Source organism: Triturus cristatus, chromosome 10 (genome assembly GCF_964204655.1).
Source record: "Triturus cristatus chromosome 10, aTriCri1.1, whole genome shotgun sequence".
Taxonomy (NCBI): Eukaryota; Metazoa; Chordata; class Amphibia; order Caudata; family Salamandridae; genus Triturus; species Triturus cristatus.
In genome coordinates, this window is record NC_140593.1 from 1,205,876,496 (window position 1) to 1,205,899,097 (window position 22,602).

General features: G+C 48.6%; 1 protein-coding gene across 4 annotated transcripts in view; it reads right to left on the minus strand.

Moving 5' to 3' along the window:
* Positions 1-22,602, minus strand: part of UBA1 (ubiquitin like modifier activating enzyme 1) — a 363,931-nt gene that overhangs the window by 179,572 nt on the left and 161,757 nt on the right. For all 4 annotated transcript variants that reach the window (XM_085629693.1, XM_085629692.1, XM_085629695.1 and 1 more), the window contains exons 13-16: positions 14,949-15,029; positions 14,283-14,435; positions 14,008-14,173; positions 13,178-13,374 (exon numbers count right to left, since the gene is read on the minus strand). In XM_085629693.1, coding sequence (XP_085485819.1) covers positions 13,178-13,374; positions 14,008-14,173; positions 14,283-14,435; positions 14,949-15,029 — 597 coding nt within the window. The remainder of the gene's footprint in view (positions 1-13,177; positions 13,375-14,007; positions 14,174-14,282; positions 14,436-14,948; positions 15,030-22,602) is intronic.

A 22,602-nucleotide genomic window follows, 5' to 3' on the forward strand; every position in this document is an offset into this window, starting at 1 on the left:
TGTTGGGCCCGGATGTTTGCAGTTTGTTTTTCTTCTTGGACCGTCTTTGGAAGTCACGAGTTTGGTGACTCCTCCTTCGGTCCGTACTGCGCATGGGCTTCGGCTCCATCCTCAGATTGTTTTTCGCCAACAGGGAAATGATGGAGCGTAGTAATAACAGTGAGAAACCCATGTGTGTTGTATCTAAATAAGATGGACTGGAACGGATACAGGTAGCCGGGGAGGCGGGTGGGCGTGTACAACTCTGCAGCTCTACATGCCAAGAACAGATGCATACTGGTAAGTAGCATATTCCGTTCGAGGCATATGAGCTGCAGATTGTACACTTAGCATAGATTATATAGCAGTACCCAACCTTAGCGGCGACCACCGGTATCCGTTGCAGCTGTTTGAAAGAGTGTTTTTAGTACAGCCTGGCCCACCCTAGCTTGCTGCTGGGAATGCACATCTACACAGTAGTGTTTTGTGAATGTGTGCGGTGTAGACCATGTGGCTGCCTTGCATATGTCATCTAAGGGTATATTCCCTAGAAAAGCCATAGAAGCCCCTAACTTTCTTGTAGAGTGGGCTTTAGGGGGAACAGATAATGTTCTCTTTGCCTTCTGATAGCAAATTTGTATGCATTTTACAATCCACCTAGCTATCCCTGATTTTGAGATGGGGTTGCCTTTATGTGGTGGAGAAAAGGAAACGAACAACTGTTTGGTCTTCCTGAAGGGTTGCGTTCTTTGTATGTAATATAGCAACGCTCTTTTCACATCTAGTGTGTGTAAGGCCCTTTCCGCAACAGATTGGGGTTGCGAAAAGAAGACAGGTAATTCCACTGATTGATTGAGGTGGAAGGGGGTAATGACTTTGGGCAGGAACTTCGGATTAGTTCGAAGTATGACCTTGCTGTGATGCATTTGTATGTAAGGTTCCTGTATGGTGAACGCTTGTATTTCACCAACCCTTCTAAGGGAAGTGATAGCTACAAGGAAAGCTGTTTTCCAGGTGAGAAATTGTAGCTCACATTTGTGCATTGGTTCGAAGGGCGGACCCATTAGTCGTGTAAGGACCAAATTTAGATTCCATACAGGGGAGGGTGGTGCCCTGGGAGGAATTACTCGTTTGAGGCCTTCCATGAAGGCTTTAATAGCGGGCACTCTGAAGAGTGACAAATGCTGTCTGTTTTGTAGATAGGCAGCGATCGCTGCTAGGTGTAGGCGTATGGATGAATACGCCAGGTTACACCTGTGAAGATGGAGCAGATAGCATATGATGTGTTGTATGGATGCATCTAGAGGGTTGATTGTATTGTTACGGCAGTACATTACAAATCTTTTCCACTTTGCGGCATAGCAAGCTCTAGTGGTAGGACGTCTGGCTTCCATGATGATGTTCATGCAATCAGGGGGAAGGTTAAGGTACCCGAATTCTAAGATTTCAGGAGCCAGATCGCCAGGTTGAGCTGAGCTGGGTCCGGGTGCCTGATTTCTCCATGGTTCTGGGTTAGGAGGCATGGGGAAAGGTGCAGTTTTTGATGTGGTACCACTGATAGTTGTAGTAGCGTGGTGTACCACGGCTGTCTGGCCCACGTCGGAGCTACCAGAATGAGTGTGAGGGAGTGCTGTTGTAGTTTCCTGACCACTAATGGAATTAGTGGGAGAGGTGGAAAGGCGTATGCAAATCTGCCTGACCAGTTCATCCATATCGCATTGCCCTTGGACAATGGGTGTGGGTATCTGGCGGCGAAGCTTGGGCATTTTTTGTTTTCGTGGGTGGCGAAGAGGTCTATTTGAGGATGCCCCCACTGTCGGAAGAATGGGTGAAGAACTTGTGGATGCAGTTCCCATTCGTGTAGTTGTTGAGTCTGTCTGCTGAGCAGATCTGCTATGGTGTTTTGTACGCCTGGAACATGTTGTGCCAGGAGAAAAATGTTTTGGGGAATTGCCCATCTCCATATGCTCTGGGCTAAGCGGGAGAGCTGGGGAGAGTGTGTCCCCCCCTGTTTCTGTATATAATACATCGCAGTCATGTTGTCTGTGCGAATGAGGACTGCTTTGCCTGAAATCTGCTTTTGGAAAGATTTTAGGGCTAGAAAGATCGCCAAAAGCTCCAGATGGTTGATGTGGAGCGTTTTTTGCTGTGGCGTCCATAGACCTTGCATTGTGAGGTGTAAGAGGTGCGCTCCCCAGCCGGAGAGCGATGCGTCCGCTGTTAGAGTCACTTGGGGAACCGGGTCGAGGAACGGCCGTCCCTTGGAAAGGTTTGTGGTGTTCCACCACTGCAGAGAGTGATGTGTGCGGCCGTCCACCAACACCAGATCCGTCAGCTGACCCTGGGCCTGGTTCCACTGTTGTGCTAGGCACTCCTGAAGTGGACGCATGTGGAGTCTTGCATGGGGCACTATGAAGATGCAAGACGCCATCATCCCTATGAGCTTCATAAACACTCTTGCTGGCAGAGAGTGTTGAGGAAGGAATATTTTGCGTAAGGCTAGAATGCTTGTGATTCTGGCTGAGTTTGGATAGGCAATACCTTTTGAGGTGTCTATGGTGGCCCCGAGATATTGCTTTGTGTGAGATGGTATGAGGTGGGACTTTTGGTAGTTCACCGTGAAGCCTAGCTGATGAAGCAGTTGGATGGTGCTGTTTGTATGTTGCACGCATTGGTGGTAGGACGCGGCTTTTATGAGCCAGTCGTCTAAGTAAGGGAAGACGTGAACATGTTGACGTCTGAGGTGTGCTGCTACTACTGCTAGGCATTTGGTAAACACCCGTGGTGCAGTGGTGACCCCGAAGGGGAGAACCTTGAATTGGTAATGTTGCCCGTCCACCACGAACCTGAGGTATTTTCTGTGAGAGGGGTGTATTGGAATGTGAAAGTACGCGTCTTTCAGATCCAGTGTTGTGAGAAAGTCTCCCTGGCAGAGGAGTGGGAGGACTTGTTGTAAGGTGACCATGTGAAAGTGGTCTGAATGTATGTAGGCATTTAGAGGCCGGAGATCCAGAATGGTTCTGAGGGTCTCGTCTTTCTTTGGGATTAAGAAATATAGGGAGTAGACCCCTAGATTTCGTTGATTGTCGGGTACCTGCTCTATGGCGTGTTTCTGGAGGAGCGAGAGTACCTCTTGTTTGAGCAGTGTGGAATGCTCTTGGGACATTGGACGGTGCCTTGGTGGGATATTGGGTGGGGTAGATGTTAGCTCGAGGCAGTACCCTGACCGAATGATTTGGGTCACCCATTTGTCCGATGTTATGGACTCCCATACGTGGATAAAATCTTGTAGTCTGCCCCCGACCGGAGTGGAATGGTCTGGGGGGAGCGAAGGGGAGTCATTGTGCGGGTGGGGTGGCAGAACGGGTATTGTTGGTTTTGCCCCTGCCCTTATTGTTGTTGCCTCTGTAACCACCTCTTTGGTTGCCCTTTGAAAAGGTATTTTGAGGAGGGGATTTGTAGGAGGTAGAGGCATTATCGGTGGAGGAGCCTCTACCTGTGCCACGAAAGGACGAGCGTCGAAAGGAACGCTTAGAGGCTTGGGTCTGGAGCGCTCCCATAGACTTCGCTGTGTCTGTATCTTTCTTCATTTTTTCGAGCGCTTCGTCTACCTTTGGGCCAAAGAGTGTTTGCTGGTCAAAGGTGTGATTAAGTATTGATGTCTGGACCTCAGGCTTGAACCCTGATATCCTGAGCCAGGCATGGCGTCGAAGCAGGACACTGGTGTTTATGGCTCTAGAAGCAGTGTCTGCTGCATCGAGGGCACACTTAATGGAGGTGTTTGTGATTAGTTTGCCCTCCTGTATCAGGTCATGAGCTTGGCGTTTGTATTTCTCTGGAAGGTGCTGCATAAGAGCCTCTAATTCATCATAGTGTGCTCTATCATATCGCGCAAGCAGTGCTTGTGTATTTGCAATGCGCCACATGTTTGCAGCCTGGTAGGCGGTGCGTTTACCAGACGCGTCCAGAAGTTTAGATTCCTTGTCTGGTGGTGGGGCATCTCCTGAGGATTGGGAGTTAGCCCTCTTTCTAGCTGTGGAGACAACTAGGGAATCTAGAGGAGCAGGGCCCTTGATGTATGCAGGGTCTGTGGGTGCCGCCTTGTACTTCTTCTCTATTCTAGGGTTTAGTACTCTGGCTCTGACAGGGTCTTTGAATACCTCTGTAGCGTGCTTGGTGACACCCTTAAGCATGGGTAAAATAGCAGTGGAACGATCTTGTAAATCAAATGTATCCAGTAGGAAGTCTTCTTCCACTGGTTCCGTGTGCATGTCCACCCCATGGTAGTGTGCTGCTCTCTGCACTAAATGGTGAAACCCTAAAGAGTCCTCTGGAGGAGACGGCCTTGATGGGTATAGGTCGTCTTGAGGTACATTGGGTACATCAGGGTTATTATAATCCTCCCATGGATCTGGGGTCCCTGGTGGAGTGGGATCCATTGGGGCGTCCCCTGGGTCATTGTCCGGGTCCCCGTCATCCGGGTCTGGGGATGGGGCCGGATCGTAGTGAGGTAAAGGTGGAGGGGGTGGTGGTGGGAGGGGGGGTGGCAGTGGGGAGGGTACTCTAAGGGGAGAAGTAGCTGAGTCCCTCTTTTTGGGTGGAGGAGGAGGAGCCGGAGCCTCAAGGCGACGCTTCTTAGTAATCACAGTCAAAAGGCTAGTCTTTGGATCTCTGGACAAAGTCTTTTGTAAAGGGTCTGGTGTAAACAGAGCCAATGGCGCCGAGTCATCTGTCGGCACCGGCGATTTCGGAACCGGAGGTTTCGATGTTCTGTGTACGCCCTGCTTTTTGGAGGTCTCCGTGTGTTTCGGCGTCGAATGCTGTTTCGGCGCCGGAGCGTCGGTGCCGACCGATTTCTGTTTGTGTTTGGTCGGCGCCGAGTGTCCAGGCTTCGGCACCGGTGGTTTCGGAGTCGAGCTGGATTTTGCAGGCTTCGGTGCCGAGTGGTGTTTATCGGCACCGGGCGTCGGCTGGCTCGATCCCGAGCTGCCGTGAGACTTTGAGTGCTTCGACACCGGGCCCGAAGGTGGGGTGATCGAGGCTTTGGTTTTGGTTTTGCCCAGGCCGGCAGGCGAGGGAGTAACCGGAGTCTCTTTGGTTTTCGGTGCGGGGCTGGGAGGGGGCATTGTACTCACGGCCCGCTGTCCTGGTGTTACGTCCTCCAGGTCGGAGTCGTCGGCCTCGGAAGCGCTGACGATGTCTTCTCCCAGTTCGGTGTGTGTCTGCCCCGAAGCTTCGGCGTCGTCTCCGAAGATGTCCGGTGGAACTGTCGAGGATGAGTGCGCCATGGTGCGTCGAGCCTTTCGATCTCGGATCGTTTTCTTCGATCGAAAAGACTTGCAGGCGGGGCAGTCTCGAGCCTCGTGTTCCGGAGAGAGGCAAAGGTTACACACCTGATGGAGGTCGGTGTGGGGAAATTTAGACCCACATTTTGGGCACTTTTTAAACGGAGTCCTTTCCATCGGCCGGGACCGGAGTCGCGGAGGGCCCGAAGGCCGGTGTCGATGTACGGGATGGAAAAAGTGCCGCTTCGAGAGATGAAGATGATGAAGGAACTCGAAGAATCGAGGATTTTCCGTCGAGGCTGGAACCGTAGAAGTTCGAAGCCGGAGTACGAAGGATCACATCCGAGCCCGATGGCGGAAAAAAACAATCTGAGGATGGAGCCGAAGCCCATGCGCAGTACGGACCGAAGGAGGAGTCACCAAACTCGTGACTTCCAAAGACGGTCCAAGAAGAAAAACAAACTGCAAACATCCGGGCCCAACACCAGATGGCGACCTATGCTAAGTGTACAATCTGCAGCTCATATGCCTCGAACATTGGGTTACTGGTAAGTACAGTTGTAAGTATTTTTCAGTCAGTGCTGGGCACCAAGACCCAGCACTGGGAGCTCACCTAATAGCAGGTGAGTATTTTCGTTTTCGTTACTCGGCTGATTTTTGGTGAATATTTTAAGATTTGAAAAGACCACACTTGGAAGAAATTTCAGGAAAAAGCCAGTCAATGTTACCATATGAAGAAAATGGAGTTATAGGTTTAAAGGTAAGTACTCGACTGGCAGAGTTGAGGTTCTGGGCATAGACTCGGGGGTCTCCCAGGGTCAGGTAGGTACAGTTGGTTCACCCTCAGCAGCACAAGGGCGGACGGGTGCAGAGAGAGTTAGGCCCAATGTTATCCTATGAGAAGTAGGGGGGCCTTGGTTGGTGGCTGGTGGCTGCTGACTAGCAGGCCACGAGGCTGTGGGAGCTGGGCTCCTGGTCACTTACTCAGGGCAAGTGGGGAAGTAGATAGGTGTAGTGTTTGCACTGCCAGGGCCACTCGGGCAGCTGGGTGCAGGGTGCTTTTGAGCCTTCGGGTACTCAATTGATTTCAATGGGAAATCTCCAGTTTAGAAAAAGACTGCAAGCTCGGGCACGAAGATTCTTCAGGTGCCACCACCACTTCGAGAGGTAAGTTGGGTAGTTGGAGGATAGGTAGGTACCCCGGGATTGGGCACAGGGGGCCGCGGGGCACAGGGGTGCCTTTAGGTGTCGAGAAATCTTACTCTGTTGATCGCGGTGGGGGGGGGGGGTACCTGGTTCTGAGGCTGCAAGCTTCTTCAGGAGTGTCAAGGGAGGTCCTTGGGTGCCGGACTCTGGGTCACAGTCGCCGTGGGGTCGTCCTCGTGGTCTTTGTTCACTCCGGCACAGGCCAGTCTTGGCTGATGCAGAGTGTGCTGGGTTCGCGGTTCCGGGCTGCTGCCAGGGATTAGAAGTAGATTGAGTAGAGCCTCTACTCATGGGAGTCCCAGGGGCTTAGAGCCAAAAGGTAGCCAGGTCCTCCGGGGTTTGTGAGGCTTCTGGCCACAAGAGATGCCTGGTTGGAGCAGGAGCAGGTTCGAGGGTCGACAGGCCGGTAGGGCTGGGGCCAAAGCAGTTTGTGTCTACCTCTTCTTAGCAGCTGCAGGGCAAGTCTTCTTTCTTCTAGCTCTTCTTTGGATATTGGAATCTGGAATCTGGGGAAGGAAGGTTCAGGGAGCCCCTAAATACTAGATTTAGGGGCGTTACAGGTAGGTGAAGGGCGGGGACCAATGGGTCCCTGTCCTGGGGTGGGTACACCCCCTATCCTGCCTCTCTCCTGTGGGAGGGGGGCAGTAGCCTGGTCCTGAAAGGACAGGGCTTCCCATCTTCAAGATGGCAAGAGCCCGGAGATGTGCTTCACCTCGCCTCCCCCACCTGAGGGGTGGGGTTGGCAGGCTGGCACATCCCCTGTCCTTATTTGGGGTTTCCGGCCAAGCTTTCCGCCAGAGTGGGGGGTTGCAGTGGCCTGGGGAAGCTCACAGAGGCGGCATGCCTTTGAAGCTTCCCCCTGCCCATCCTGGGGGAGGAGATTTAGCACCTCGCCCAGGATGTGCATTGTTGCAGGCCCAGGAGAGCAGGGGCTCTCCTACCCAGGGGTCCAGCAACATGTCTGCTGTGTGGCAGCCTAGGCAGCCTCAGAACAGACGTGGATTGTAGGTTAGGTTTTAGGGGGCATCTCTAAGATGCCCTCTGGGGTGCTTGGTACATTAAATCCCACACTGGCATCAGTGTGGGTTTAGTGTGCTGATTAGTTTGATGCCAAACTTCAGTCTTTAGTGTTGCCATTATGGTGCTGTGGAGTTCGTGTTTGACGAGCTCTCAGCACCATGTACTCTTAAATGGCAGCACTGTACTTACAGCGCCTAGGGATGGACCTGGGTACTGTAGGGGCACAGGGCTCCTGCTCCTGTGCCCACACCATTGGCATAGGGCACCTAGCTAGAGGGGTGACTGATGTATGCCATGGCAGTGTAGGTGATGGACATGGCACACAGGGATGTGTGCCATGTCGACTGTTTTGTCTTGCACCCAGACACTCAGCCTGCAAGGGCAGTGTGTGTGTGTGTGTGTGTGTGTAAGGGTACAGCGCCTCTAAGGGTGGCACAATGAGTGCTGCAGTTCTTAGAGGCCTTCCCTGGTCACAAGGCTCTGGGTACCTAGGGTACCATTTACCAGGGGCTGACATGTGGCCAGGGTTTGCCAATTTGGGTTTTGGCTGTTAGGCAGTTTTTAGGGAAGGAACACAGGCCCTGGGCACCTGATTGGCAGGAGCACAGGGCCCAACAAGGAAAAGTGCATCAGCTATTAGGCAAAAAAAGGGGGGGTTACTGCAACAGAAACCTACTTTCTTACAGGTACCCCCTCTTCCTTGTTGATGTAGTGCCGTGGCTTTGTCCGTGCGGACGAGAACCGCTGAACCCTGCAAACGTGGAAGAAAAGCTTGTAGTGCCAGACGAATCGCTCTGAGCTCCAGGAGGTTGATGTGAGGAAGGCGGTGTCGGGGCAACCAATGCCCATTCATTTACATGCAAGTCTTGAAGCACCGCACCCCAGCCTTCCAGCGAGGTATCTGTTGTTACAACTTGAGGAGCCGGATTGCTTACGAAGGACAGACCTTGGGATAAATGCTCTTTTGTCCACCACAAGGCTGCTTCTTTCATTGCCGCAGTAATCACCACCTTGTCATCGAAGGAGCCGTGTACTTGTTGCCATTTCATGTCTAGTTGCTCCTGAAGAGATCGCATCCGCAATCTGCAGTGGGGTATCAGAGGGATGCATGAAGAGATCACTCCTAGAAGGGATTTGTAACGGCGTACTGAAAGACACTTTCTTTTTCTCAACAGATGAGCCAAGGACCTCCGTTTTTCTTGCCTTTCGAAGGATGGAGAAGCCTTGTTGAGAGACGTGTCCAAGATAGCCCCTAGGAATTGTGCTCTCTTGGACAAACAGAGAGACGACTTCTCCCTGTTGAGAGAGTCAGACCCAGATTGCTGAACAGAGTTGTACATGCCTCGACTGTCTCCTCCGCTGTCCGCCTGGATGGAGCCTTCAGCAACCAGTCGTCCAGGTAGGGGAAGATTTGAAAATGCTGTTTCCTGAGGAAAGCTGCCACCGGTGCCAGCACCTTGGTAAAGATCCTCGGGGCAGAGCGAAGTCCAAAGGGTAAAACTTTGAATTGGAAGTGGCTCTTGGCTACTGTGAATTGTAGAAACCTCCTGTGGGCTGGATGAATAGGTATGTGAAAATACGTATCCTCGAGATCGAGAGTGGCCATGAAATCTCCTGGGTTGAGGAGACGCAAGATATCTTGGAGAGAGACCTTCCGAAAGAATTAACTGATGCGATAGGTGTTTAGCTCCTTGAGATCTAAAATGGGGCGCCATTTCTCCAGCATCTTCTTGACCAGGAAAAACCTGGAGTAGAATGCGTTCCCTCTTTGAGGCAGGGGAACCGGATCCACTGCTCCCTTGAGGAGCATGCGATGAACTTCCATCTGTAAGAGACGCAGATGTTTTCAAGGCATAGCGACAGGGGGCTTGGAAGTTGGCATATGAAGAAACTCCAGCATATGGCCATCTCGAATGATGTTGAGCACCCAAAGGTCTGATGTCATCAGTTTCCAGTTGTGGAGGTATTGAGACACCCTGCGTCCCACAGGTGTTAACGGGGAGGTGGGTACAGTAGGAAGAGCCAGAATGCCGCTATTGTCTCTTGGAGGTGTCAGGTCCCTGGCGATTTTGTTTTCCTCTAGTGTTGGACCTAGAGAAAGAAGAGGTCTGGCCTGGTCTTTGTTGGTACGTTGGTCAATACGACAGACGTTGAACCATAAGAAGAGTGCCGTTGTTGTTGGTACAAACCTCTGTAGGATGTGGTACTCTTCCCCCTGGCCCCACGGAAAGGAACCTTCCGATACTGAAGATTTCCTAGAGATCTTGCAGTCTCCGTATCTTTTTTAATGTCCTGGAGGGCACAGTCTATCTGTTTCCCAAATAATGCCTCACCATCAAACGGGGAGGTCCAGAATTTTGTTCTGATCCTCCGGCCGGAACCATGTCGCCCGGAGCCAGCCCTGGCGACGAAGAACAGCTGCGCCTGCCAGTGAACGGAAAGCTGTCGTGGCGATATCCATGGCACAGTCGATCACTTACGCAGACATAGCCTCTCCCTCCTGTAGAATCTTCTTGGCCTCCGCCTTGGACTCCTGTGGGAGCTGGTCCAAATATGGTGAGAGGTCGCACCACATTTGGCGATCGTACCTACCAAGGATCGCCAACTCATTCGCTGCCCGCACCAAAAGACACGCCATAGAGGAAAACCTTTTGCCCGCATTATCAAGGCACCTGCCTTCCTTATCGGGAGGAGTTGTCAGGGGTGCAGAAGGATTGCATGACTTTCTTTGCGCCGCCTGCGAGATTACCGAAACCGGCTTCGGTTGACCTATCAAGGACGCTGGACTAACCTCAGGCGCCTTGTACTTCTCCAGGCGTGGCAAAACTGGAACAACAGTAGCCGGGTTCTTCATTGCCTTCAAACCCTCGTCCCAGACATGGCTGACAACGGGAATGGAGCGGACCACTTTCCTGTAGGGATCCTTAAAATCATAAAGGAAGCATTCCGTTTGAACAGAAGGCATAGGAAGTTTGAAACTACTGGAGGCTCTTTCCATCAGTTTGTGAAAACCCTTAATGTCTGCCGGGGTGAATCCACTGGGTCCGGAATAGGTGAAGCTGGATCCGGGATCACAATCCTCCCATTCTACACACTGGTTAGACCTGTTGCCATCGTCCTGATCCTCGTCCGAGGAATCATCCTGAACATCGTGGACCACTGGAGGTATACCTGGGCTGGATACCTGCGGCTGTGAAACCATCTGGGATGGTTCTTCCGGAGGAAACACTGCAGAATCCGATGGTGTAGGCACAGCATGTACTGCAGAGAAAGTCGAAGATGGAGGAGGAGTAGCTTGAGAAAACCTCTTCCTATAATCCTGCAAAGTGCCCTGGAGATCTGCCAGGAGGGAAGAAGGGACTGAAACCATCTCCTGGCCTGCGCTTTCCGGACGTCGATAGGATTGCTGGTATGAGTACCCATGAGCGTATTCGCCCTCAGAATCAGTGTCCTGACATTTTACCAACAATTGTGAGGGGCTATGGTCATAGCCACAAGAATCCTGATCATCCCCGTCCGAGTTCTCTTCTTCCTCGAGCAACAGTGCGGGAGGCAAGGGGGTAACCCTCATTGGAGACGTCATATCAGGTGCTATTCTCTTTAGGGAAATAGTAATCCTTTCAGTCGACGAAGATGTCAGACGGTACAGTCGATGGGGTTGTAAGAGAAACCATCGTCGACTAGGTCGACGGAAGATCCACTGACGACGGTTGAATAGTCGACGAAGAGATGGGTGTCGTCGACACTCCTGCCGTCGTCATCGTCGTAATTGCTCTTGCGGATGACAGTCGTCGCCGCTACCATAGTCGACACGAATCGTCGTTGTAACCGCCTCTGACGCTCCTGTCGACACTGACGTTGATATGTGGCTAGAAGGTACCATCGATGAGCCAGTCGACGGTGTAACTTTTTTCACCTGGGATTGTGAAGTCTTCGTCGACTGAGTCTTCTGAAGCGTCGTCAACTATCTGGAACCTTTCTCCGACTTCTCAGATGTTAGAGAAGAGGGCTTTTTAAAATGTTTAGCAGACTCCACTGCTGCAGCTGCAGATAGTCCTTCCCTCTCCACCGTGGTGAGATTTACTCGGACTCCGGCTCAGACTCACGAGGGTTCTTTTTTGAGGCCTTAACAGGACGTTCTGAGGATGGTGAAGGGGAAGCCCTACCCCTTCTCACTGACCTTCGAGAGGAGGTGCCAGATGAGGAGTCCTCACTGTCACTTGACAGAGTTTCCTTCCTCGACTTTAGCTTCTGGAGCCAAGTGAGGAGGCGACCCTCACGGTCCCGGAGGGTCTTCGTAGAGAAGGTGCGGCAGATCTTGCAGTCCGCTGCCTTATGATCCGGGTACAGGCAATAAATGCAGTCCTTATGCCTGTCCTCCACATACAGCCTCTTCTTGCCAGTTGGAACAAGCCTTGAAAAGGGCTTTCTTCTCCTTGTCAGACATTTCTGAATGAAACACCAAACAGTTCTGAAGAAATAATGTTGAAAAAAAGTAGTCAACTAGAGTATAAGTGAGCAGAGCTCAAAGGAGACTCCCTTAGGGCAACGTGCGGTAGAACATCTAGGCTCTGAGGTTCTCAGGAGGGTTCTGTGGGGTGAGGCTAATCTGATTGGCTGTTGCTTTATTTTGGTCTCTTTTACAAAAAGAGGTAGATATGCTACAAAAAGGGAATGAGGCCTAGGCCTTTTTTCTCTTTTGTACCTACTGCTATGTTATTTTGTTTACCGAGACTCCCATGCCGACGACGGGGAATGATACAAGTTATGGGAATCTATGAAAGTTCCAATACTGGAGTAATCAGAGTCCAGCTATGACCCACTACATTGGTTTACAAACCAGAGCTGCAGCAACATGCAGGTACAAATTCATCTTACAAATCGGTCACCTACAGTGTGTTTCAAATCCTGGACATGAAAATGGTAATCGCCCAGGCCGAAAGGAGTATCACTTAGGGTCTCAAAAAAACTAACAGAGCACTCAACCAGTGAGCAAACATCCCACAATCGCATAGGGGGCTGAGCCAGCCTTTCGACGCAAACTCAAGACCTGGTTGTTCACTAAGCGTTAGGGCCTGGCATTGTCAGACTCTCGCATTCTCCTAGTCCCTCTGTGGGATATGACTCTGGTTACTCTTTATGGGGACAATTATGTAATCTTAGCGCCGGGACACCTCCGCCGGAGGTAGCTGTGCGCTTTACAAGCTTCAAAAATAAATAAAATAAATAAATAAGGAGACTTGTGGTGTTGGTCTCTGCAACAGAAAACAAAAAACATGCAAGTATGCCAAAGCAGTTACGATCAAAAAGAATAATTCCCCTGCGTCTGCACTTCATTCACACAGTCAGTCAGCAGGTAGCTGGAAAGTAAGCATCAATAGCCCAACTCCACAGAACACACAAAAGCAGAGTGATTACTGCAAGGTCCCATTGGTCAGCAGTGCACACATGCTCAATTTGAGTACAATAGGAACCATGCATCTTTTTTCTCACTGCACTATAAGCTCAGAGCATACCCCTTTAACACACTATAACCACATTAATAAGCAGCACCTTCAGGCTGAAGCAGAATAATTCCAGAAACAAATCTCATGATGTGACATGTACTGAGAGCGGCAGTTAACCTCATAGTTTTGAGCCACAGCAGAGAAGCTCTAGCTCAATAGAAACACGTGAATGCAGCTCACCTGAAGCGTGTGCTCAATGGCATTGGGGAAGTTCTTCAGAGTGCAGATAGGGATGGATTTCTCTGGAGGGTCCTGGCTGGAGCTGTAGGATTCTGTCAAAAAGGGGATCACTACCTGTACATTGCCCTTAGTTCCCAATGTGCCAGACTCCAGGAGTGGTTTCCGGTAATAGACACACCGTCTGTCCATGTACATCCCTGTCCAACACAAAGAGAAGTCAAAATCAATTTCCTTTATAATGGCTCTTGAAATGGCAGGTAAAAAAAATATACAAACAAGTGCACTTGTTAGGGAAAACCTAAATCATCACATTCATAGTGGCTGACAAGTTACTATTTCCCAATTTACAGGCAACCCCATGAATATAGCCCATAAAGACATGGCACTCTGATCTCCATGAGCAAGTCCTTCATGTCTCCACTCAATGACATACTTTTATCTTCTTTCTGGGTTGAATAAGATAACATCCCACTGCAGCAAACCTCATAAAACACTCTGATTTTTTTTCATAAGAGCTCAAACATGCTATTTTGAACAGCAGTGTGTTCAGCTCTCTGTTGACTAAGGCCTCCAGCATTTCCCACTCCCTTCAGTTCCAAGTACTTGTGCTCCAACTGTGTTACCTACACTTGCTACAACTTTCTCCCATCGTGAGAAAGGTCTGGACATTCAACTAGGTAAAAGGCAAAAGCTCTTACTGATAGGAGGCAGAAAAGATTGTATCTGGATATATGAAACCCTCTGCTAGGGGGTCTGGTCCACAGCAATCCACCTATACTGCTACTGTGACATGTTGGTGCTTGGAAGAGGATTCAGAAGAATATACATACTGGCATCAACGTTGTCAAGCGCATTAGTGACCCCATCGAGAGACTCGAAGAAATCATCATCATAGATTTTCTCCGTCTCTGGTCCAACGCGGTTCTGATGGCCTGTGATATGAATGGAAGGATTCATCTGCTTTACAGCTGCTGCGGCCGTCTCAGACTTCATTTTCTGTTTATAAGATATGGAAAGAACTAGCATTAGTTACTGACAAAACCAATTAAAACTCAGCGGTCTAGTGACCAGATTAAGTCAGACAAAATCATGCAGTTGAGCTAACCGTGACATCCCAAGGCCTGAATAGGAACTGTCGGTTGAGGTTGGACTTCTCAATGGTGTCCATGTCAGTCACTGTAATCTCACCCCCAGTAGCAGCCAGACCAATCATGGCAAAGTTCTTCAGAAGCTCACAACCAATGGCACCAGCCCCAACCTGTGGAGGAGGAAATTGTCAGCATCAATTAAAGAGATGACTGGGGGAGCTTAATGGACACAAATGAATGTTCTGCATGCCACCAGGGCACATACGTTTATTAAATAATCATGTATAGATGGATAAGAGAATCTGGCTATCCTCAGCGCCTCAGAGCAAACATTGTTAAGCCACTAATGTAGAGTCACATGAATATTAAACTGTTGGAGCACTATTAAAAGTGCAACACGACATTATGAAAAACAAAATAAAAGCATAATTATCTATCAGTCAAATAAAAAATATGAAAAGAATTTGTAAAGTCTACAAAAAAAAAAATAACAGCGCGTCCAACAGTACAGATGTGGAGCAATTTACAAAGTCCCTCCACACAGACAGCGAGGCAAGGTCGTTCTGCAGGACCTGCAAGTGGAACCAAATTGTATTACCAGGCATTCAATGAAACAGTATGGTACACAGTGATATATACCAGCAGGTACCTTTATTCCCAGCAATTCAAATTCACAAACTTACAAGAAAATATTTCTGTTTCCCTAGTTGCTCCTGTATGTCTGATCCAAAAACTGCAATTTGTCCATCATAGCGAGAATTCCTCTGTGAAAGGAAAAATAATGGTCAATAAGTTAGAAACATGAAGTGAAAACTGCAGCCTGCACTTGGCAAGTAGCAGCCACGTAGGTAAGTAAACAGTGAATTGCACCACCCTTGATCACTTGAGATAAATATCTTCCAGAAAATATTAATGTCAATTTTAAGTGAGCATAGAAAAAGGCTATTTTTTTATTTTGTCTTGTAGAGCGCATTGCTGCTTCAGACGGAATGTCTCAACCTCTAGTATTCTTTCTAAAGTAGTGTCTATCAAAAGAAATGGGGGGAAATTAAAAAAACATTCAACAGTTTTTTGCAGTTTTCTGAAGGTATTAACTGAACAAAACCCATTATAAATTAAATGTTGACACGACAAAATAGCATGTCCACAAAAGTTATATTAAGAATGAAAGCATATTTAAGCTACAGTTGTCCCACAAAGCCCAGTACTGACCATCAGTGTTTTTTTTTCTTCTGGTTCATGTGAAGCAAAAATCTGGAGCAGCATACTCAGCCACAAGTTTCATAAGAAAAGTTACGTTTTCATTTAATCTTTGGCACACTTGAAGTTTTAAACAGCCAATAAAAATTGTGGCTGGTTTTAAAATTATTTTGACTGCAGTGCTGTGAAACGCAACTCATCTTTAGTTTGATCGCTGTAGGAAAGTGCCCCTTTTAGACATGGCTAACCCCACTTTTTGCCTGGTATTTGATGCAAATGTGACTAAGTGCACTGGGTTCCTGCTAACCAGGTCCCCAGTACAGTTAAGGACCGAGTTAAGGGCTAATGCAAAGATGCTATGTTCATTCACTTCGGCACGCACATGGAGCGACAGCTCGTATCGCTTGACAAGACACATTGGCTTATGTCGGGGTGCCACATACTTGTCAATAAGACACACTAAAAGCAGTACACCTAAGACACATACACCACAACATCAATTATAACAAATGACGGCGGGAACGTTTCTAACCTGGAACATACGCAGCTTCACCAATCATAGAAAGTCAAGACTGATCCAGACGAAACAGACGACACCGTGACGGACGCACAGACACCGCCGGCTATCGGAGCTCAATCTAAATAAATAGGTTACAAAGCCACAATACTACACAGGGCTGGGAAAACGAAGTTGAACGATAAAGCAGCGGAGTTCCGCTAAATACAGAGAAGACCGGAATAGCGGTATCTCTACCAAAACTCTCCCCCCCCCCCTGTTTTTTTTAAAGACAAAGGATAAAAGATGAACAACTGACCGAAAGAAACATAAGAATTTTAATCTGAGGAACCAGTATTTTACAACAGCAACCTGGGACTATTTCTTCAAAAGAACCAAGGTGGCCACATCTTAGAAACCACTGGCTCTACATCATAAATACTGGAAGAGATTTTTCAATACGGGAGTTGAAAAATAATTTGTCTTGAAAAAGAAGGCATGATCTGATTAGTCCTTCGAAACGCGTCGACGCCCTACAAAGGGGCACAAATCTTCCTCTATACAGATGGACAGTAGACTTTGATGCTTTATATTAAAACACCTTAAAGTTGGTCTGTCGGTTTTGAGTGTGGTGACTAACGACAGATATGATGGTCTATTGAGATTGCTTTTTAATAGAAACTCTCGTAGATAGTGAGATAGGCTTATGTCATATTGTTTTTTAATTTTGACATTTGATATGGAATATGCTACTAACCAGTATGCATCTGTTCTTGGCATGTAGAGCTGCAGATCTATACACTGTGCATAGATCGCCATCTGGTGTTGGGCCCGGATGTTTGCAGTTTGTTTTTCTTCTTGGACAATCTTTGGAAGTCACGAGTTCGGTGACTCGTCCTTCGGTCCGTACTGCGCATGGGCTTCGGCTCCATCCTCAGATTGTTTTTCGCCAGCAGGGAAAAGATGGAGCGTAGTGATAATAGTAAAGAAACCCATGTGTGTTGTATCTAAATAAGATAGACTGGAACGGATACAGGTAGCCGGGGAGGCGTGTATAGATCTGCAGCTCTACATGCCAAGAACAGATGCATACTGGTAAGTAGCATATTCCGTTCGAGGCATATGAGCTGCAGATTATACACTGTGCATAGATTATATAGCAGTACCCAATCCTAGCGGCGACCACCGGTATCCGTTGCAGTGGTTTGAAACAGTGTCTTTAGTACAGCCTGGCCCACACTAGCTTGTTGTTTGGAGTGCATGTCTATACAGTAATGTTTTGTGAAGGTGTACGGTGTTGACCATGTGGCTGCTTTGCAGATGTCATCTAAGGGTATGTTCCCTAGAAAAGCCATAGAAGCCCCTATCTTTCTTGTAGAGTGGGCTTTAGGTGGAACAGATAATGTTCTTTTTGCTTTGTGATAGCAAATTTGTATGCACTTTACAATCCACCTAGCTCTCCCTGATTTTGAGATGGGTTGCCTTTATGCGGTGGAGAGGAGACAAACAACTGTTTAGTCTTTCTGAAAGGTTGCGTTCTTTGTATGTAGTACAGTAAAGCCCTTTTAACATCAAGTGTATGTAGAGCCCTTTCCGCAACAGATTGAGGTTGCGGGAAAAAAAAACGTAATTCCACCGATTGATTGAGATGGAAGGGGGAAATAACCTTGGGCAGAAATTTTGGATTTGTGCGAAGTATCACCTTGCTGTGATGTATCTGTAAAAAGGGTTCTTGTATAGTGAACGCTTGTATTTCGCATAGCTACGAGGAAAGCTGTTTTCCAAGTAAGGAACTGTAGCTCACATTTATGCATTGGTTCGAAAGGCGGACCCATTAGCCTTGTAAGAACTACGTTTAGATTCCACACAGGTGAGGGTGGTGCCCTGGGCGGAATTACTCTTTTAAGGCCTTCCATGAAGGCTTTAATAGCAGGCACTCTGAAAAGTGATAAATGCTGTCTGTTTTGCAGGTAAGCAGCAATTGCTGCTAGGTGTAGACGGATGGATGAGTACGCCAGGTTACACCTTTAAAGAAGGAGCAGATAGCATATGATGTGCTGTATGGATACATCTAAAGGGTTGATTGTATTGTTACGGCAGTAAACAACAAATCTCTTCCACTTTGCGGCATAGCATGTTCGAGTGGTAGGACGTCTGGCTTCCCTGATAATGTTCATGCAATCAGGGGGAAGGTTAAGGTATCCAAATTCTAAGATTTCAGGAGCCAGATCGCAAGGTTGAGCTGAGCTGGGTCCGGGTGCCTGATTTCTCCATGGTTCTGGGTTAGGAGGCATGGGGAAAGGTGCAGTTTTTGATGTGGTACCACCGAGAGCTGTAGTAGTGTGGTGTACCACGGCTGCCTGGCCCATGTTGGAGCTACCAGAATGAGTGTGAGGGAGTGCTGTTGTAGCTTCCTTACCACTAATGGAATTAGCGGGAGAGGTGGAAAGGCGTATGCAAATTTGCCTGACCAGTTCATCCGTATCGCATTGCCTTTGGACAATGGGTGTGGGTATCTGGCGGCGAAGCTTGGGCATTTTTTGTTTTCGTGGGTGGCGAAGAGGTCTAGCTGAAGATGCCCCCACTTGTGAAAGAATGGGTGAAGAACTTGTGGATGTAGTTCCCATTCGTGCATTTGTCTGCTGAGCAGATCTGCCATGGTGTTTTGTAAACCTGGGACGTGCTGTGCCAGGAGAAAGATTTTTTGTGGGATTGCCCATCTCCATATGCTCTGTGCTAAGCGAGAGAGCTGGGGAGAGTGTGTCCCCCCGTTTTTGAATATAATACATTGCAGTCATATTGTCTGTGCGAATGAGGACTGCTTTGGCCGAGATTTGTTTCTGAAACGATTTCAGGGCTAGAAAGATCGCCAACAACTCCAGATGATTGATGTGGAGTAACCTCTGTTGTGGCGTCTACACCTTGCACTGTGAGGTGTAATAGGTGCGCTCCCCAGCCGGAGAGCGATGCGTCCGTTGTTAGAATCACCTGAGGAACCGGGTCCAGGAACGGTCGCCCTTTGGAAAGGTTTGTGGTGTTACACCACTGCAGAGAGCTATGGGTGCGACCATCCACCAACACCAGATCCGTCAGCTGTCCCTGGGCCTGGTTCCACTGGCGTGCTAGGCACTCTTGGAGTGGACGCATGTGGAGTCTTGCATGAGGCACTATGAAGATGCAAGATGCCATCATCCCTATTAGCTTCATGAACAATCTTGCTGGGAGAGAGTGCTGAAGAAGGAATCTTTGGCGTAAGGCTTGTATGCTTGCGATTCTGGCTGAGTTGGGATATGCTATAGCTTTTGAGGTGTCTATAGTGGCACCGAGGTACTGCTTTGTGTGAGACGGTATCAGCTGGGACTTTTGGTGGTTCACCGTGAAGCCTAGCTGGTGGAGTAGTTGGATGGTAGTGTTTGTATGTTGCACACACTGGTTGTAGGACGCGGCTTTTATGAGCCAGTCGTCCAAGTAGGGGAAGACGTGAATGTTCTGTCTTCTGAGGTGTGCCGCCACTACTGCTAGGCATTTGGTAAACACCCGTGGTGCGGTTGTGACCCCGAAGGGGAGAACCTTGAACTGATAATGCTGGCCGTCCACCACAAATCTGAGGTACTTTCTGTGAGAAGGGTGTATTGGAATATGAAAGTATGCGTCTTTCAAGTACAGTGTAGTGAGAAAGTCGCCCTGACAGAGGAGTGGGAGAACTTGTTGGAGAGTTACCATGTGAAAATGGTCTGAATGTATATATGCATTTAGAGGCCGGAGGTCTAGAATGGGCCGTAGGGTCTCGTCTCTCTTTGGTATCAGAAAGTACAAGAGTAGACCCCTAAATTTTGCTGATTGACGGGGACCTGCTCTATAGCTTGTTTTTGCAGGAGGGAGAGTACCTCTTGTTTCAGCAGTGTGGTATGTTCTTGTGACATTGTACGGTGCCTGGGTGGAATATTTGGGGGGGGTAGATGTTAGTTCGAGACAGTACCCTGACCGAATAATTTGGGTCACCCATTTGTCTGATGTTATGGTCTCCCAGGTTTGAAAAAAGTCTTGTAGTCTGCCCCCGACTGGAGTGGAATGGTCTGGGGGGAGCAGGGGAAAGTCATTGCGTGGGCGGAGTGGCAGAACGGGCGGTGTTGGTTTTGCCCCTGCCTTTATTATTGTTCCCTCTATATCCACCTCTTTGATAGCCCTTTGAGAAGGTAGTCTGAGGAGGGGACTTGTAGGACCGTAGAGGCGTTATCGGCAGAGTAATCTCTGCCAGTGCCTCGAAAGGAGGAACGGCGAAAGGAGCATCTAGGGGTGTGGGATTGTAATGCCCCCATAGACTTCGCCGTATCTGTATCCTTCTTCATTTTTTCCAAGGCTTCATCTACTTTTGGGCCAAATAAGTGTTGTTGGTCAAAAGGGTGCTTCAATATAGATGCTTGGACCTCCGGCTTAAAGCCGGAGATTCTGAGCCAGGCGTGGCGGTGAAGCAGAACACTGGTGTTTATAGCCCTGGAAGCTGTGTCTGCTGCGTCAAGGGCACATTTAATAGAGGTGTTGGTAATCATCTTTCCCTCTTGTATTAGTTCATGAGCCTTATTTTTATATTTCTCTGGGAGATGTTGCATGAGAGCCTCCAGCTCATCGTAGTGCGCTCTGTCGTACCGTGCCAGCAGCGCTTGCGTGTTGGCGATGCGCAACATATTGGCAGCTTGCGAGGCAGTGCGTTTGCCTGAGGCATCTAAGAGCTTGGACTCCTTATCGGGTGGTGGAGCCTCACCTGATGACTGCGAATTGGATCGCTTCCTAGCTGTGGATACCACTAATGAGTCTAAAGGAACAGGTCCTTTAATATAGGCAGGATCTGTGGGGGCTGCCTTATATTTCTTCTCTATTCTGGGGTTTAAGACCCTAGCCCTGACTGGGTCTTTGAAAACTTCTGCCGCATGTTTGGTCACCCCTTTAAGAATGGGCAATATTGCAGTAGATTTATCTGCGATGTCAAAAGTGACAGTACCTCAGTATTGTCTGTAGGTCGAAGAATGCTGTTGTCTATAGGACTGCTGATTCTGGGAGGAGTAGCGGTTTTGTCCTTGTCTGTACTGATTAGAATTCCCTCGAAAGGAAGAAGAGGAGCCACAACCTCTTGCGCCTCGAAAAGGCTGCTTTTTGAACTGTAAAGTCCCAAGAGCACGAGCAGTGTCTGTGTTCTTCTTAATTGTTTGAAGGTCATACTCTATATGCTGGCCAAACAATGTTTCACCGTCGTAAGGCATGTCCAGTATTTTTGTCTGTACCTCCTGACGGAAAGACGTGGCCCGTAACCAGCCCTGACGCCGGAGGACTGCTGCACCAGCCAAAAGACGGAAACCAGTGGAAGACACATCAATAGCGCAATCAATGATTTCCGAGGAAATTCCTTGAAGAATTTAATGATTCTGGCCTAGACGCTTCTGGGATAAGGTCTATAAGAGATGATATGTCTGACCACATTTGGCGGTCTTAACGGCTCAAGATAGCTAAAGAATTGGCCGCACGAACTGTAGTTGCAGCCATAGTGGAAAACTTCTTTCCAATACCATCCAGGCTTCTACCGTCGCGATCTGGTGGTGCAGACAATCGGTTTCTGGATCGACGTTGAGCTGCCTGAATAATGATGGAATCAGGCTTGGTTTGTGAAATTAGACAAGCAGGGGAATTTGGAGGGGCTTTGTATTTTTTATCTAGCCTAGGTAGGATAGCTGGAATGGAATTAGGATTTTGCATCAGCTTGAGACCTTCTTGCCAGATAAAATCGATAATTGGAATACAACGGACTTGTTTGAGGTTGATCCTTAAAATCATACAGGAAACAATCTTCCTCTCTGGTGGTCATAGGAAGGTGGAATCTTTTAGCTGCTCTTTCCATGAGAAAATGAAAACCACCAATGTCGACCGGTGGAGAATCCAAAGGAGCTGGATCAGCGGGAGATGGCGTTTGGATTTGATAGTTGTCCCATTCAGAAAGAAGGGATCCGTCATCTAGCTCACCACCTTCCTTGTCGCCGTCATCATCCTGCTCTTCAACAAGGTCTTCCTCTATAATTTGAGGAACTTCAAGATGTTGAACTCTGGTTGCCGACGTAGGTGTGGCCACGGATTCTTTAATTGGAAGAGGTTGTGGAGGTACCTGCGGCGTTGGGGAAGTCTGCACAGAATGTGGAAAACTGCGGTAGTAGTCATCCAACATACACTGGAGGTTGGAAATAAGACTTAAAGGCATTTGTGCCATAGGAAGTTCCTGCGCTGGTTGTGTGTCACAAGTAGAGAAATCTTCCTCTTGTAAGTCATCATCCGAGTCCTGACACTTTATTAGAAGTTCAGAGGGACTGCGAGCAGCCCGAAATCGGTCATCCTCGGATTCCTCATCGTCAGACGTAAATAGCACCTCTGGAGGTTGAGAAGGAGCTTGAATCGGCATTAGGGTATCCAAAGAGAAATGTTGTTGAAGCAAAGAGCTTGAAGTCTTTAGTGGTACCAGATCTACGGATGGAGTCGTAGCAGTTATGGAGGACGATAAAAGTAGACGACGAAGCCACCGTCGACGACGAAGCCACCGTCGACGACGTATGCTTTTTCTTATGTTTGCTTGCAGTCGTCGACGAAGTCAAAGGCATTGT